This window comes from Microcaecilia unicolor, chromosome 4 (assembly GCF_901765095.1).
Source record: "Microcaecilia unicolor chromosome 4, aMicUni1.1, whole genome shotgun sequence".
Lineage (NCBI taxonomy): Eukaryota > Metazoa > Chordata > Amphibia > Gymnophiona > Siphonopidae > Microcaecilia > Microcaecilia unicolor.
Genome location: NC_044034.1, coordinates 259,179,513 through 259,197,486, shown reverse-complemented (window position 1 = coordinate 259,197,486; position 17,974 = coordinate 259,179,513). Strand labels below are relative to the sequence as shown.

At 47.2% G+C, this 17,974-nt stretch overlaps 1 protein-coding gene across 1 annotated transcript in view; it reads left to right on the top strand.

Annotated features, from left to right (window-relative positions):
• Positions 1–17,974, top strand: part of TGFBRAP1 (transforming growth factor beta receptor associated protein 1) — a 104,530-nt gene that overhangs the window by 53,385 nt on the left and 33,171 nt on the right. Inside the window, 2 exon segments of the mRNA XM_030201455.1 lie at positions 528–585; positions 17,573–17,716. Of these exon segments, the coding sequence (XP_030057315.1) occupies positions 528–585; positions 17,573–17,716 (202 nt within the window).

The window sequence follows — 17,974 nt, the reverse complement described above, 5'->3', positions numbered from 1 at the left end:
GGCCTCATAACATGAAAAATTGGCCATTCTCAGCGTTTTGGATCTGAGACTTTAGTTACCTTTTCCCAGAGACAGTCACATATTTTCTAATTTTAGATAGGGATGAAGATTAGGATGAAGACAAGGTGATCTGTCTTCAACATTTTGCTATCAGAAATGGATTTAATGAGCTTAACAAAGTATAGTTTTTCTGTTATGATACAGTGATGAATACGAATAAGAAACAAAGCTGCTGTAAGGTGTGGTTTTTTTTTTTTTTTTTTTTTGGGGGGGGGGGGTTATTTTCCATTAGAAGATTGTTGGCACTGTCTGCAAACTGTTCTGCCAATGATTCTGTCAGCAGAGATATGGGATTTTGTAATTGGTCTTACAGTGTTCAGCCACAGATGACACATTCTTTCACATGCTGGTAAATACAGAGTTACATGATGATCCCATAAGCATGCAAAAGCTAAATTCTACAAAAATCTGTGTCAGCAGGCATGAGTAATTGCCTTCTGTATGTTTTTTTATTTCTTGTGGTTTAGGTATTTTGCACTTGGGCTTTTGTATCGCTACCATGGCCAAGATGCTCCTGCACTACAGGTGAGTTTTGCCTTGTCTCCCTATCATTTGGTAGTAAAATGTAATTTCGGGACTTCATTATAGATACTGTGCTCTGGTGCTTTGCCTTTTAGCTAGTACAAGAAATAAGAGGGCTGCTGATTTTAGGCTTAACAAGAAAATACCGATAAAGTACCCCTGGTGCAAAAAAGTAAACTAAGTGTTGGATAAATGCAGATTTCACCCCTACCTTGACTTCTCCACTCTGGTTTTGTGGTTTTTTTTCAATGTTGATGATGACTCAACTGTAGAAAAGTATGTATTTGATTCTGCTAGAAAACAAACCCATCAATGACACCCGTGCCACGAAAACATTGGAAAAACAGATTTTTTTTTTGTACTCTCCAATAATTCCTAAATAAATACCGAAATTTATAAGTACTTAAGAATAAAGAGCCCTAGAAATCAGTAATGTTAAATAATACTAAATACTATATGTGCAAACTACCCGTGAGGGGGGAGGGACCCATCACATAGGTTGGCAGCACACTGGGAAAGTGTTTCTTGCAAGGGAGAGTCATTCCTTTAAGACTTCTGTTGATTGCAATGAAAATAATATATTTCAAGTGACTTTATTTTTCACCTTTCACTGTTCTATATGGCAGAGCAGAGGCAATATGCATAGCTTTGGGGTAAGGAGTCCATCATTGCCCAGCATCTAGAGGCCAGACTCGGGGTGCACATGTCTCTTGGCCAAGAAATGTCACTACAATGTTGAAGCTGTTGGGGGTTGAGGAGGTGAAGAGGGGATTATAAAATAAGAAATCCCTGCGTAGTTGTGAGTGAAGGCATATGGGGGTGAATTCTATAACTTGCGCCGAAAAAACTCCACTTAAGTTCTGTTCTGTAAAGTTAGATGCAATTTATAGAATAGTGCTTAAGCGTAGATTTAGGCACGTCCATTTGCACCAATGAAAACGTGGTGAAAATGCCCCCGCCTAAATTTGTGTGTGGAAACCACTTCTTCTATAATTGTGTGTGTAACTGGAATCCATGCCCATGCTCTGCCCCAAAATGCCCATGACCCTCCCATTTCTGCACCCCCTTTTCTTGGACGTACGTAAAATTTAGGTGCTGATTATGTGCCTAAATTTATGCATGTACATGTTAATTGATTTCAGTTAGCGCCAGTAATTGCTTGATAAAAAGCCAATTGGTGCTTATTGGCTCATTATTCAGTTAAATTGCATGCACACCCAAATTTGCACTCGGTTTATGTGACTTTTATAGAATCGGGGGGGGGGGGGGGTGGTGGAGTGAACCTACTTTTCTTTATAGAGTACTAGCATAACAGTCAAATATGCACAAGCCCTTAAGCCAGCCACAGAGGTGGTGTAAATGCCAGCACCTAGCTTGGGGAAGTATGCACATAAGCTCATAAATTGTATAAGCTCATAAATTATTATAATCTTTAATTTATGCCTTTAAAAGTGCACTTCACTCAGATTCCATGTGAATGCCTACCTGCAAAGAATTATGTACTGTTAGAAAACTGGCATATACTTACAGAATAGCATGTGGTCGATTGTCATTTACATACATTTCTGTTCACATACACACACAGATGACTAGAATACTGGTATGTACACTGCCTAAATCTAGGCTGCTCCTTTTAGAATTACCTCCTTGAGTTATTATAGAAACTGTTCAGATTGAGCTGAAGGAAACTATAATATAAAGAATGGGAAAAAATTTGTTAGATACAATGAGTCTTTCCAAGACATTAGGTAAAATAACACATGGTAAATAAGCAGATGTGATACAAAGGTTTGTCCTGTTTTTTTTGCTGAAGGGGCTGAAACAGTAGCTTTATGTAATTCTAGAACTTTCCAGCCATTTTGAGCCATGGCATAGAAATAGTTTAAAATTCTCTATCTCAAGAATTCTTAGCAAGAAATTTTTTATTTATTTAGGTTTACTTATGGACAGCCCCAAAGTGGTAAACAATAAACATCAATGCAATAAAAATGATGAAATTATAAAGCAATCATAAAATAACAAAACTCAGAACCTCTCCACATGAAAAAAACAACACACAACAGAAATTCTCTAATGCCTGCCCTGTATCTTACTTTCTCCATGGACAAGCAGGCTTCTATCTTCTCATAAGTGGGTGACGCCAATCCACATCTCCCGGTCTGGCATTTGCCATAATAAAAAAGAGATCTTTGTAGAGCGTTCCACAGCGCATGTGCGAGTTCCTTCTCGCTCATCGTGCGAACGTGGTCTCCTCAGTTCTCTTTTTTCCGTGTGAGGAGAGGGTGCTGTTTTGGGGGGGGGGGGGGTTGTCCTCTCCTCACTCACTCGGTTTTTGAGAGGTATTTTGTGTCTTCCTGCTATTTTTGTATCATCCTCTCTTTGGCTGTTTTTGGGACTTTTTTTTTTTTTTTTTAACCAATCCTTTAATTTCTTTAAAATTGTTTTGTCTGGTTTTAAGTTTTAGTATTTTTCCGTCGTTATTGGGCTGCTTTTAGACCCTGACCGGTCGGGTCTTTCCCTTTGTTTTTCTCTATGCCTTGCCCCTTTTTCAGGCACCATCAAGTCGTTTAATTTAGCCAACAAAGTTTTTCCGTCCATGTCTATAAAGATTCCTAGTGGCTTCAAGTGCTGTACTCGGTGCAATCAGATTATCTTGGGAAAAGACACCCATTCTTGGTGTCTGCAGTGTCTTGGGCCGGACCATAGCCCTGCTAACTGTGTTCTCTGTCTTGCATGAAGAAGAGGACCCAGGTTTCCCGAGAGGCTCAATGAGAGAGGATTTATGGAGCCGTCTGGATCTTTGGAATCGAGGTTGGAGGCATCTGCATCGACATTGAGCATCGCACCGGTATTGAGATCATCGGTAAGCGTGGCTGCTTCTAGACCCTTATGACAGTGGGAGCAGAGAAGGATCAAGTGGGTTTTCACCTCTCTCGAGGTCTCCTGCTGTGCAGGCCCCCCATTGTCGGACCTGACCCCGAGGCGATGTGAGGATTCAACATTGTCCTTGTCGGCACCGGGGAGCCTTGGTGACATACTTCGGGCAAGGGCCAAGGAGCATTGTCATTGGTCACCCTCGATGCATGGTGCCAGGACCTGCAGGGCACCGAGGGACATGGCACCTGAGAAGAGTTGGTGCTGGGAGGACCGTTCTCCCTCCATCCAGGCGGTGCCGATGCGATTGTCTCCAAGCAGCCAAGATCCTGCTCCTGTATCAGCCCCAGCGGTTCTGCAACCTGTGCCTCAGCCGACGCCACAGGTTTTCCCAATGTCGGCCCTCGATGAGCTCATCGGGCCTTGTTCCCTGAGCTGCTGGCTGTTCTCATGCAGTGATGTACCGTCTTGTGCCTGCCATACCTGCCACTGTGGCCCCGCCTGACCCTCAGCCTACGGTGCAGCTGCCGGCACCACTTTACAGCTCTGTTGTCGACTGCCACCCAAGCTGGCACCCCCTTGATGTCAGTGGAGAAAGCTTCGCCAATGCTGAAAGCGGGAGTCAACTTCTTGATGCCACTCTCGAGGACATGGTTCCTCTGCACCGAGCAGTTTTAGACTCGGCAGTCCCATAGGGAGATACTGTCCGACACCAAAGAGGAGGACTCATGGGATTCAGAGGAGGATCCCAGATACTTTTCCTCAGTTGATTCTTATGGGATTCCTTCTGAACCCTCCCCTTCACTTGAAAGGAGAGGGTCTCTGCCGGAGAGCCTTTCATTTCCATCTTTTGTAAAGGAAATGGCTGAGGCCATTCCATTTCCTTTGGAAGTGGAGAATGAGTCCAGGGCCAAGATGCTTGAGGTCTTGGTCTATACATCTCCTCCTAAGGAGGCTGTGACTGCACCTTCCATAAGGTACTCAAGGAAGTCTTCATCAGCAACTGGGGGTTCCCTCTGTCGGTCCCTGTTATGCCCAAGAAGATTGGCACCCAGTATCAGATCCATGGTACATCTGGTTTTGATAGGCTTCAGTTGCCTCACAATTCCATGGTGAAATCTGCTCTCAAAACTGCCGGGAGTTCCAGGGACTATGTCTCGGCACCCCCAGGCAGAGAAGCTAGAACCCCGGATTCTTTTGGGAGGAAGTTGTACCAGGCTTCAATGCTTATCTCCCGCATACAATCATGCCAGCTTTTTACAATCATCTAGTGGAGGAGTGGCCTAGTGATTAGAGCACCGGTCTTGAAATCCAGAGGTGGCCGGTTCAAATCCCACTGCTGCTCCTTGTGATCTTGGGCAAGTCACTTAACCCTCCATTGCCTTAGGTACAAACTTAGATTGTGAGCCCTCCTGGGACAGAGAAATATCCAATGTACTTGAATGTAACTCACCTTGAGCTACTACTGAAAAGGTGTGAGCAAAATCCAAATTAAAATATTAAATATTTGCAAAACTTGGTGTGACAGCTGTCAGACTTGATTGACACGCTCCCTCTGGAGCACGCTGAGCCTTTTTGCTAGTTGGTCAAGCAGCAGAAGGCGTATCGAAAGTTCTTAGTCACAAGCACTTATTACACATTTGATGTGGAATCCAGGATCTCTGCTCATAGTAATGCGCAGACTCTCGTGACTGCGTATTTCTGACTTGGAACATTCTGTTCAGCAGCGGTTGGCAAATGCCCCTTGCCAGGGGGATAACCTTTTTGGAGAGAATGTTGAGGAGTTCGCTGACCAAATCAAGAAACACACTGATACAATCTCTTCTCTCTCCCACCGGGTGCCTACTGCATCAGCTTCTCAGCTGGGAGGACTTTTGGCAAGCCAAGGAGGAGCACTTATAACTATACTAGGCGTAGGTACAACCCTTCAGCTCGCCAGCATACTATAGCTTAGCCCCAGCACGCTCGTTTACGTCAACGGCGTGCACCTAAGGCCCCTGCTTCTCCCCAGGCAAAACAAGGAGTGAGATTTTGACTGGCTCCAGCAGAGCATAGCCACAGTAAAAGTGTCCGTCCTGGATGACTTGCATGTTAGGGGGAGGCTAAAATTATCCTCCGAAGAACTGTGGAGATTGGATTATTTTCCAACCCTCATTACTCAGAACGAGGGGTCACTTCTACATCCCATCCTCCAGTCTCTGGCTCTCACAGCTTGGATGTTGAGAGCCTAGAATTTGCTTCCTTAGGTCTTTTGGAGGGTGTCTCCCGTTTCTTGCTGGCTTCTAGGAGAGATTCGACTAAGAGGTGTTATTCTTTTAAATGGAGGAGGTTTGCCATCTGGTGTGAGAGCAAGGCCTTAGATCTCCTTACTTGCCCTACACAGACCCTGCTTGAACACTTATCAGAGTCTGGTCTCAAGACCAACTCCACAAGGGTTCACCTTAGTGCAATTAGTGCTTATCATCAACGTGTAGAAGGTAAGCCCATCTCTGGACTCTCTTTAGTTCACTTCATGAGAGGTTTGCTTTTGTCAAAACCCCCAGTCAATCTTCCACCAGTGTCTTGGGATCTCATCGTCGTTCTCACCCAGCTGATGAAAGCTCCTGCCATTTGAAGTACTTAACCTGGAAGGTCGTTTTCTTGGTGGCTGTTATTTCAGCTCGTATAGTCAATGAGCTTCAGGCCTTAGTAGTGGATGCACATTATACTAAGTTTCTAAACAACAGAGTAGACCTCCGCATGCACCCTAAGTTTCTTACAAAGGTGGTGTCGGAGTTCCATCTGAACCAGTCGATTGTTGTGCCAACATTCTTTCCCTGACCTTATGCCCATCCTGGCAAAAGCAGCTTGCACACTTTGGATTGCAAGTCAGCATTGACCTACTACATGGAGCGGACAAGGCCCCATAGACAGTCCGCCCAGCTTTTTGTTTCTTTTGATCCCAACATGATGGGGGTCACCATCAGGAAGCGCACCATTTCTGTTTGGCTAGCAGATTGCATTTCCTTCACTTATGCCCAGGCTGGGCTGGTCTTGGAGAGGGTCATGTCATGGCTCATACTGTTAGAGCCCTGGCCGCGTCGGTAGCCCACTTGAGGTTAGCCTCCATTGAAGAAATTTGCAAGGCCACACATTCCTATACTGTCTTGAGCAGGATACCCGACGTGACAGTTGGTTTGGGCAGTCAGTGTTGCAGAATCTGTTTGGGGCCTACAATTCAACTCTGCCCTCCTAGGCCCGTTTTATTCTATTCCAGTCTGCACTCTCATTCAGATTGTACATAGTTTCAGGTTAATCTGTGTTATAGCCTCGCCGTTGCATGGCCCAATTAACCAATGTTTGTTGTTTTCAATGAGCCTGAATGCTAGGGATTCCCAACGTGAGAAGATAGAAGCCTTCTTGTCCTCGGAAAAAGCGAAGATACTTACCTCTATCAGGCTTCATATTCTCACATTCCTTCCCTCCTCCCCTTGAAGTTGTCTCCTTGGTTATTGTACTTTATTTTTGCTTTAGTATTAAACTGAGGAGACCGTGTTCATGTAATAGGCAAGAAGGCACTCATGCATGCACGGTGCAGCATGGCTCGAGTTCCACAAAGCTCTCTCTTTTACTATGGTAAATACCAGACCGGGCGATGAGGATCGGTGTCACCCACTTGTGAGAATATGAAGCCTGCTGTCCTCGGAAAATACCTGCTACAGGTAAGTATCTTTGCTTTACTAGAGGAACAAAAAAAGTTTTAAACATTTTACAGAAAGTTGGTGGTTATGGTAAAAGCAGAGATTGTTACTGCATTCCAAAATTAGTGTCCCTTTTCTGTAGGTATCTGCTGGTGGAGTTTAGCCTTCTTGCTGGGAGTTTTCAAGGGAACACAGTGTGAAAAATGCATCATGGCTGATACACTTAGAGTAGCTGCTTTTTTAATTTATTGAACACACGTGTTTTCATCTTCAGAGAGTCTGTTCACACATCTTGTACTATGTTTGTGATCTAATTTAGGTTAGGAATGGCCACATTGTAGATAGCAGAGTTATCCGGCATGAAGATTGACTGAACAGAGTTATCTGTCATGAAGATTGACTGAGCAGTACTTCTGCCTTCTACTAGGTGTCATGTTAATGTGGTGGTTTGTAAAGACCATTGCTAAGTTACAGGATGGTTAAGGAAAACCTTTTTGTGTTGTGCCATTTTTTTTCTCTTATGTGGAAAGTTTGGAGCTGCTGTATGTGGCCGACCACAGAATGCTAACCTGCCTATTTATGAACATTTTTTCACCTTGGGGCTCTTCCTTTCTCTCTCCTTCTATTTCTAATATATATTTTTAAATTGGTACATTAACTCAATTGTATGCATCTTTTATTACGGCCACATCACATGCTAAAACTCTCCTTCCTTGAATGCTGCTCTTTTAGCTGTATTGATATGCCTGCATGAATTTCAGATAAAGGTCAACACATCACACCCTTTGATTTCACCACTATGAATCGAAGCAGGCAAAGCTTAACAAATAAAATTAAAAAAATCTTTATTCTACAGATCAATCCAGAACTTGTGGGTTATGCCTATCTACCAGCAGGTGGGGATAGAGAAAAGAACAGAGCTCTGCTGTAAAGGTTACTGTGCAGCTGCTTCCAGTTAGTATTTAGTTCCAGAGCTGCACAGGTTAGTCTGTACCACATACTGGAGATACAGGCTAACCTGTGCAGCTCTGGAATTAAATATGACACACGCTTCTGGCTTAGTTTTCTAGACACACTTGAGCTGGGGGATAAATTTCTGGCTTCTAGCCTTTAGGCTTGGTGTACACCTGGTGGTGCCAGGTCCCTGCCCCAACCCCAAGCCGCTCATAGATCTTTGTGACTTTAACTGAATTATCTAAAACATTGTTTCTTATAATTGTCAATGCCATAAGGATATTTATATACCATATATAGGTACATAACCAGAGTTAACAAGAATAGTTCTTTCTGCATCTAGACAGAAATGTGTGTTGGTACCACTGGGATCTAATGAGATGAGACCTCACCTCTGGCAAAAAAATGTTACAAAGCTCTAATTAAAGATACAAACTATGAATAGCATTTTTGTTTTAAGAATTCGAGGAGGAGAAAATCATTCCCCAGACACTGCTTAGTTCATGCTTAGTCAGTGTTGATTTTTTTCAATGGCAGCATTATGGTGTTAATTTCTTGACTGTCTGTGTGTGTTTCCTCAAACCGTTTATATGTTTTGAAGTTTTTTTGTTTGGCTACAAAAGGTTCACTGCCATTTTTGTTCTGAGGCAGCAAACTAGAGCAGTTTCTTTTCTGGAGTAGTCTCTTGAGTTTTAGCCCATTTGTTTGTGGATTGTAGCTTGCTACATGCCAGATTTCATGAAATTGCAACAGTGGGTTTTTAAGCCTGTAAAACTGCCTTAATTCTTGAATTGTATTTCTCCTATTGGCTAGCAGATGGTGTTTCCTTACTTTAAACTTGTTACAGAGGAATGACTGTTCCCTCTTTAGTTAACACAGATTCTCCGAGGACAAGCAGGCTGCTTGTTCTCACTGATGGGTGACGTCCTCGGCAGCCCCTCCAATCGGAATCTTCCTAGCAAAGTCCTTTGCTAGCTCTCGCGCGCCCGCGCGCACCGCGCATGCGCGGCCGTCTTCCCGCCCGAAACCGGCTCGAGCCGGCCAGTCTTCTTTCGTCCGCACTCGGTACGGCTGTGTATTTTGTCGTGTCGAGCCCCGGAGAGTCGACCTCGCGCGTCCGTTTTATATTGACGTGTTTTTCTTCGGAAAAGTTCTTTAAATTTGTCGGGAAGTGCTCCGAAAACCCCCTTGGGTCTCGTTTTCCCTTCCCGTATTTCCAGTTTTTGCCCCGGTAAGTTTTCTTTCGTCGTCAGGGTAGGCCTTCTTTCGGCCTCGGTCGAGATTTTTCTCCCTTAAAGTTTTGGTGCTCCAAATTCGTCATTTCGGATTTTGACTTCGCCGGCTCGATTTTTCCGCCCATGACATCGAAGCCTTCCAGCGGCTTCAAGAAGTGCACCCAGTGCGCCCGGGTAATCTCGCTCACTGATAGGCACTCTTCGTGTCTTCAGTGTCTGGGGGCCGAGCACCGTCCCCAGAACTGCAGTCTGTGTTCCCTGTTACAAAGGCGGACTCAAGTAGCGAGATTAGCCCAGTGGAACGTTTTTTCTCGGGCTCTTCGTCGGCATCGGCACCGGGGTCATCGTGTGCATCGACGTCATCAGCGTCCAGACCTTCATCCTTGGCTGCCAGTGCATCGAGTGCATCGAGGCATCGGCCCTCTGCATCGGCGCCGAGACATCGGATAGCTGCATCGACGTCGGTGGTACCGGGACCTCGTCTCCTGATGTCGTCGGACGGTGGTGCATCGAGTGGAGTGCAGGTGAGGGCTGTCCATTCCCCTGCTGGTGGCGGTGAGCCCTCGGGTGGGTCTCCTCCTACCCTGAGGGCTCCTGCGGTACAGCCCCCCCGGGATCGACCCTCTTCGGTCTCAGCCCCGAGGAAGCGACGGATGGATTCTACGTCCTCCTCATCGGTGCCGGGGAGCTCCGGTGACATGCTTCGGAAGAAGTCGAAGAAGCATCGACACCGTCCCCCTCCCCGTGTCGGCACCGAGAGCTCTGGGTCGCCGAGGGAGGCGGCACCCAGCAGGCATCGGCACCGAGAGGACCGCTCACCCTCTGTTCAGGAGGTGTCGATGCGCTCCACTCTGGACAGCCCGGAACAGCCTCCACGCTCGGAACAGGTTCTGACGTCGACGCCTGCATCGACCTCCATGCCTTTCTCTGCAGCCGCTCTGAACGAGAGCCTCCGGGCCGTTCTCCCAGAGATTCTGGAGAGCTGTTGCGCCCTACCCCTCCGGTACCGGCGGTGCTTGCGCCTCCGGTACCGTCGAGCGTGGCGCCGGCTGGCCCATCGCCCGGGGTGAGGTCCCCGACGTCGGTACCGCGTGCTGGTGCCGACTGCGGCCACCTCCAGGAGGGCTCCCCGACTACGTCGCGGAGGGAGCTTCGCCGATGCGGGCGAGGGAGTCTACCTCTCGACGCCCCCATCGTGGACGTGGCTCCACAGAGTCGAGCCGGGGCGCGGTTGCAGACGCAGGTCCGTGAACTTGTGTCTGACACCGAGGGTGAGGCCTCGTGGGAAGAAGAAGAAGACCCCAGATATTCTCTGACGAGGAGTCTGAGGGTCTTCCTTCTGATCCCACTCCCTCTCCTGAAAGACAGCTTTCTCCTCCCGAGAGTCTGTCTTTTGCTTCCTTTGTCCGGGAGATGTCTATGGCCATCCCCTTCCCGGTGGTTGTGGAGGACGAGCCCAGGGCTGAAATGTTTGAGCTCCTGGACTATCCTTCTCCACCTAAGGAAGCGTCCACTGTTCCCTTGCACCATGTCCTGAAAAAGACATTGCTTGCGAACTGGACCAAGCCACTAAGTAATCCCCACATCCCCAAGAAGATCGAGTCCCAGTACCGGATCCATGGGGACCCAGAGCTGATGCGCACCCAGTTGCCTCACGACTCTGGAGTTGTGGATCTGGCCCTAAAGAAGGCTAAGAGTTCTAGGGAGCATGCTTCGGCGCCCCCGGGCAAAGACTCTAGAACCTTAGACTCCTTTGGGAGGAAGGCCTACCATTCTTCTATGCTCGTGGCCAAGATTCAGTCTTACCAGCTCTACACGAGCATACACATGCGGAATAATGTGCGGCAGTTGGCGGGCTTGGTTGATGCTCTTCCCCCCGAGCAAGCCAAGCCTTTTCAGGAGGTGGTCAGGCAGCTGAAGGCGTGCAGAAAATTCCTGGCCAGAGGAGTGTATGACACTTTTGATGTTGCGTCCAGGGCCGCTGCTCAAGGTGTGGTGATGCGCAGGCTCTCATGGCTGCGTGCCGCCGACCTGGAGAATAGACTCCAGCAGCGGATTGCGGACTCGCCTTGCCGTGCGGACAATATTTTTGGAGAGAAAGTCGAACAGGTGGTAGAGTCTCTCCACCAGCGGGACACCGCATTCGACAAGTTCTCCCGCCGGCAGCCTTCAGCTTCTACCTCTACAGGTAGACGATTTTTCGGGGGAAGGAAGACTGTTCCCTATACTTCTGGTAAGCGTAGGTACAATCCTCCTTCCCGACAGCCTGCGGCCCAGGCTAAGCCCCAGCGCGCTCGCTCTCGTCAGCAGCGTGCGACTCAGCAAGGCCCCGCGGCTCCCCAGCAAAAGCAAGGGGCGAGCTTTTGACTGGCTCCAGCAGAGCATAGCCGACATCCAAGTGTCAGTGCCGGGCGACCTGCCAGTCGGAGGGAGGTTAAAAGCTTTTCACCAAAGGTGGCCTCTCATAACCTCCGATCAGTGGGTTCTGCAAATAGTCCGGCAAGGATACACCCTCAATTTGGCCTCCAAACCTCCAAATTGTCCGCCGGGAGCTCAGTCTTACAGCTTCCAGCACAAGCAGGTACTTGCAGAGGAACTCTCCGCCCTTCTCAGCGCCAATGCGGTCGAGCCCGTGCCATCCGGGCAAGAAGGGCTGGGATTCTATTCCAGGTACTTCCTTGTGGAAAAGAAAACAGGGGGGATGCGTCCCATCCTAGACCTAAGGGCCCTGAACAAATATCTCGTAAAAGAAAAGTTCAGGATGCTTTCCCTGGGCACCCTTCTCCCCATGATTCAGCAAAACGATTGGCTATGCTCTCTGGACTTGAAGGATGCCTACACACACATCCCGATACTGCCAGCTCACAGACAGTATCTGCGATTTCAGTTGGGCACACGCCACTTCCAGTACTGTGTGCTACCCTTTGGGCTCGCCTCTGCGCCCAGGGTGTTCACAAAGTGCCTAGCTGTAGTAGCAGCGGCACTTCGCAGGCTGGGAGTGCATGTGTTCCCATATCTCGACGATTGGCTGGTGAAGAACACATCCGAGGCAGGAGCCCTGCAGTCCATGCAGATGACTATTCGCCTCCTGGAGCTACTGGGGTTTGTGATAAATTATCCAAAGTCCCATCTTCTCCCAGTGCAGAAACTCGAATTCATAGGAGCTCTGCTGGATTCTCGGACGGCTCGCGCCTATCTCCCAGAGGCGAGGGCCACCAACTTGTTGTCCCTCGTCTCGCGGGTGCGAGCGTCCCAGCAGATCACAGCTCGGCAGATGTTGAGATTGCTGGGCCACATGGCCTCCACAGTTCATGTGACTCCCATGGCCCGCCTTCACATGAGATCTGCTCAATGGACCCTAGCCTCCCAGTGGTATCAGGCTGCTGGGGGTCTAGAAGACGTGATCCACCTGTCCACGAGTTTTCTCGAATCCCTCTATTGGTGGACAATCTGGTCCAATTTGACTCTGGGACGTCCTTTCCAAATTCCTCAGCCACAAAAGTGCTGACAACGGATGCGTCTCTCCTGGGATGGGGAGCTCATGTCGATGGGTTTCACACCCAAGGAAGCTGGTCCCTCCAGGAACGCGGTCTACAGATCAATCTCCTGGAGTTGCGAGCGATCTGGAACGCTCTGAAGGCTTTCAGAGATCGGCTGTCCCATCAAATTATCCAAATTCAGACAGACAACCAGGTTGCCATGTACTACATCAACAAGCAGGGGGGCACCGGATCCCGCCCCCTGTGTCAGGAAGCCGTCAGCATGTGGCTCTGGGCTCGCCGTCTCGGCATGGTGCTCCAAGCCACATATCTGGCAGGCGTAAACAACAGTCTGGCCGACAGACTGAGCAGGATTATGCAACCTCACGAGTGGTCGCTCAACTCCAGAGTGGTGCGCCAGATCTTCCAAGCGTGGGGCACCCCCTTGGTGGATCTCTTCGCATCTCGAGTGAACCACAAAGTCCCTCAGTTCTGTTCCAGGCTTCAGGCCCACGGCAGACTGGCATCGGATGCCTTCCTCCTGGATTGGGGGGAGGGCCTGCTGTATGCTTATCCTCCCATTCCTCTGGTGGGGAAGACTTTGTTGAAACTCAAGCAAGACCGAGGCACCATGATTCTGATTGCTCCTTTTTGGCCGCGTCAAATCTGGTTCCCTCTTCTTCTGGAGTTATCCTCCGAAGAACCGTGGAGATTAAAGTGTTTTCCGACCCTCATCATGCAGGACGAAGGGGCTCTTCTGCATCCCAGCCTCCGGTCCCTGGCTCTCACGGCCTGGATGTTGAGAGCGTAGACTTTGCCTCTTTGGGTCTGTCAGAGAGTGTCTCCCGCGTCTTGCTTGCTTCAGGAAAGATTCCACTAAGAGGAGTTACTTCTTTCTGTGGAGGAGGTTTGGCCGTCTGGTGTGACAGCAAGGCCCTAGCTCCTCGTTCTTGTCCTACACAGACCCTGCTTGAATACCTTCTGCACTTGTCTGAGTCTGGTCTCAAGACCAACTCTGTAAGAGTTCACCTTAGCGCAATCAGTGCATACCATTACCATGTGGAAGGTAAGCCGATCTCAGGACAGCCTTTAGTTGTTCGCTTCATGAGAGGTTTGCTTTTGTCAAAGCCCCCTGTCAAGCCTCCTACAGTGTCATGGGATCTCAATGTCGTTCTCACCCAGCTGATGAAACCTCCTTTTGAGCCACTGAACTCCTGCCATCTGAAGTACTTGACCTGGAAGGTCATTTCTTGGTGGCAGTTACTTCAGCTCGTAGAGTCAGTGAGCTTCAGGCCCTGGTAGCCCAGGCCCCTTACACCAAATTTCATCATAACAGAGTAGTCCTCCGCACTCACCCTAAGTTCTTGCCAAAGGTTGTGTCGGAGTTCCATCTGAACCAGTCAATTGTCTTGCCAACATTCTTTCCCCCGTCCTCATTCCTGCCCTGCTGAACGTCAGCTGCACACATTGGACTGCAAGAGAGCATTGGCCTTCTACCTGGAGCGGACACAGCCCCACAGACAGTCCGCCCAATTGTTTGTTTCTTTTGACCCCAATAGGAGGGGAGTGGCTGTAGGGAAACGCACCATATCCAATTGGCTAGCAGATTGCATTTCCTTCACTTACGCCCAGGCGGGGCTGGCTCTTGAGGGTCATGTCACGGCTCATAATGTCAGAGCCATGGCTGCGTCGGTAGCCCACTTGAAGTCAGCCTCCATTGAAGAAATTTGCAAAGCTGCAACGTGGTCATCTGTCCACACATTCACATCTCATTACTGCCTGCAGCAGGATACCCGACGCGACAGTCGGTTCGGGCAGTCAGTTCTTCAGAACCTGTTTGGGCTTTAGGATCCAACTCCACCCCCGAGGGCCCTGTTTGTTCTGTTCCAGGCTGCACTCGTCAGTTAGTTGGTAAATTTTTTAGGTCAATCTCAGTTATGTCCTCGCCGTTGCGAGGCCCAATTGACCATGGTTGTTGTTTTGAGTGAGCCTGGGGGCTAGGGATACCCCATCAGTGAGAACAAGCAGCCTGCTTGTCCTCGGAGAAAGCGAATGCTACATACCTGTAGAAGGTATCTCCGAGGACAGCAGGCTGATTGTTCTCACAAACCCGCCCGCCTCCCCTTTGGAGTTGTGTCTTCCCTTGAAGTGTATTGTCTTGCTACATACTGGACTGGCCGGCTCGAGCCGGTTTCGGGCGGGAAGATGGCCGCGCATGCGCGGTGCGCGCGGGCGCACGAGAGCTAGCAAAGGACTTTGCTAGGAAGATTCCGATTGGAGGGGCTGCCGAGGACGTCACCCATCAGTGAGAACAATCAGCCTGCTGTCCTCGGAGAATACCTTCTACAGGTATGTAGCATTCGCTGAAGAGGTAACCTTCAGTGATGTAGCCAGCTATTTTTAAAACTTCTTCTGGGCTCTGAGTGGCCTAGGAGCTCAAATTCATCTAGGAAAAACTGGATTTTTCTCCAGTCTCAGATTGGGAAGGAAGAGAGAAATATCTCTTTGCTTAAGCCCTGTGAACAGTTATATTAGATAACTTGTGAGCAGCTATATTACCTGTACTCTCCAGGCACTATTCTGATAGTGAACAAATGTTTAGATAGTTTTATCCATATTTAGTTACCTGTTATGTGCTGTTTTGTTCTATCTGTTTTATGGTTCACTGTTCAGTATTTTTATGACAATAAATATTTTTAGTTTATTCCCTCTGCTTGTCTGAACTGACTAAGAATCCTGGTGGTTTGTGTTTTGGAACTGTGGGACCACTGGGAGTGTGGCCCCAGTAACCTAAAAATCACTGGGGAACACCTTGAAAGTAGGAGACTCGCTCAGAGGCGGTTGGGACCCAGTTGGTAGGAGGAGGGTGCTAGTGTAGAACACAAGTGGCAGGTGGAGGCAGACCTGAGCTGTGCTGGGGATAGACTTTCTGAGTGACTGCGGGGTAACCCTAGGCAGGTGGCTAGGTGTTTTGTTACACACAGTTTTAATTACATTTGTTCATTCTGTGCTTGTGGGAGAACATATAAAGAAGGTGATAGTACCCATTCCAAATAATGTTATTTCTTTGTCAGTACTGTAGGATATTGCTTTGGTCAGGATTGCAACTTGAGACCATGTTGTGTCAAAATACGTGCAAAATAAGATTATTATGCCTTCCTTCCCTCTAACCGGAAAAAAACTCAAGAAGAACAATCCTCCACACAATGTGAAAAATACCAAACACAGCATAGGCGATGAACTTGCAACCTGCAAAATATATCATATGTCAATCACATCTTTTATTAGTTGGCAAATTGACACAACACGAGTCGTGTTTCAGCCATGAGGCCTTCATCGGGCATCTGAAAAATATCCATAAACAATAAATAACGTATGATCACATACAAATAAGAAAATATAATAAATACATATTAATATATATTAATAAATATACAAACATAAGAAATGTCTAAAACAAACAATTCAAAAGGTAAACATAGCTAAATCAAATTAAATTCCATGATGTATAGCACAAAGCAAAAGAGGAATATATGAAGGCTCATTATGAACTTAAAAACAAGCAAATCCTCAAAAAGATACATAGGAAACTTATTTAAATACTATATAACCATAAGAAATGTGAACAGAAGGCAAATCATAACCTGAACTGTCAAGAATTATAAAAATTCATAATCTAAACCAGTGTTTCCCAAGTCCAGTCCTAGAATACTCTTTGCCAGTCAGGTTTTCAGGAAATTCACAAATGAATATGCATGAAAGACTTGCATATAATGGAGGCAGTGCATGCAGATGAAGTTCATGCATATTCATTGATGATGTCCTGAAAACCTGACTGGCAAAAGGTACTCCAGGACTGGACTTGGGGAAACACTGCTGTAGAGCATATCCCTTCCCTCTAAATCAAGAGGTCTCAACCCAGTCCTCGGGAAAACACCCAGCCAGTCAGATTTCAGGTGAATTTGCATGCACTGTCTCCATTATATGCAAACCTATCTCATGCATATAAATTTAGGGTATCCTGAAAACTTGACTGTCTAAATGTGTCCTGAGGATTGGGCTGATTTAACCGCTGCTCTAAGCCAGCTTCATATATTACTACTACTACTACTATTTAGCATTTCTATTGCACCTTCTTGTAAAAGCCCCCCCCCCCCCCCCCACCTCCGCCCATAAAGAGATCTTCAGGTCACACACTCTGACTTCTCCTCCTCAACACTCTGACTAATTCCATGAGATGTTCGCATTCTGCAGGGCCATTGGAAAAGGCAAACAAGACCGGAGCCTGTTCTAGGGCACAAGAATGCCGTGCTATGGTATATCATTAGAGGGGTCTAGCTGCCCTAGCCCTCATAATTAGTGGGGAGCAAACTCAGGTTAGCTACAGCACAAGCTGCAACCTCTGCTTCTCATTCTTTCTTTCTTCCCTCTCTCCTCCCCCTCAACCTAGGCTTGTTGCAGTAGACTGTCTTCCTAGCCTGGGGAGCTGTTTAGCCTGTCAAAAGTCTAGTATTATGTGAAGTGCAGTTTTATTTTTCCTGTATAGACTTGTTGTAAAGTTGGTGCTGTAATCCTTCTGATAGCAGTGCTGTTTAAAACATTGCTATGCAACGTGGCTTCAGATGTTTGCAGTTTACCTTTAATGAATGATCTTGGATTTTTTTTATTTATTTTTTGTTAATTTTGAAATACCATCTACCAGTCTATATTAACAAAATTGTTGTGGCTAAGTTTTTCTCTTCACAAGATTAAATCTATATTTTTCCAGTTATGGCGAAAATAGTAAATGGAGAGCTTGAAGACAACCACCCGTCCTGACCTCTTTGAGTACTTAGTGGATTTCCTGACTTTCTGCACAGATCAGGAGCTGGTGTGGAAGTATGCTGACTGGGTTTTGCAGAAAAATGAACAGGTTTGTGCTTTTAAAAAAATATTCTATGAAGTCGGTGCTAGGAGGGTTTTTGTTCCCCCATCTGTTTAATAAAAGAATTTTGAAGTTTGTGTCAAGGACAATTTAAACTAGACATGATAGGCACATAACATCAAGCAAAAAAAAAACTCCCCAAAACTATTACCTAAATACAGAGAAGAAAAATATTTTTGCTGTTTAGCCCCCAAAGTTGAGGATTTCCAGTTTAGAAATTGGAGTTATTTCAGCAAAAGGAAATAC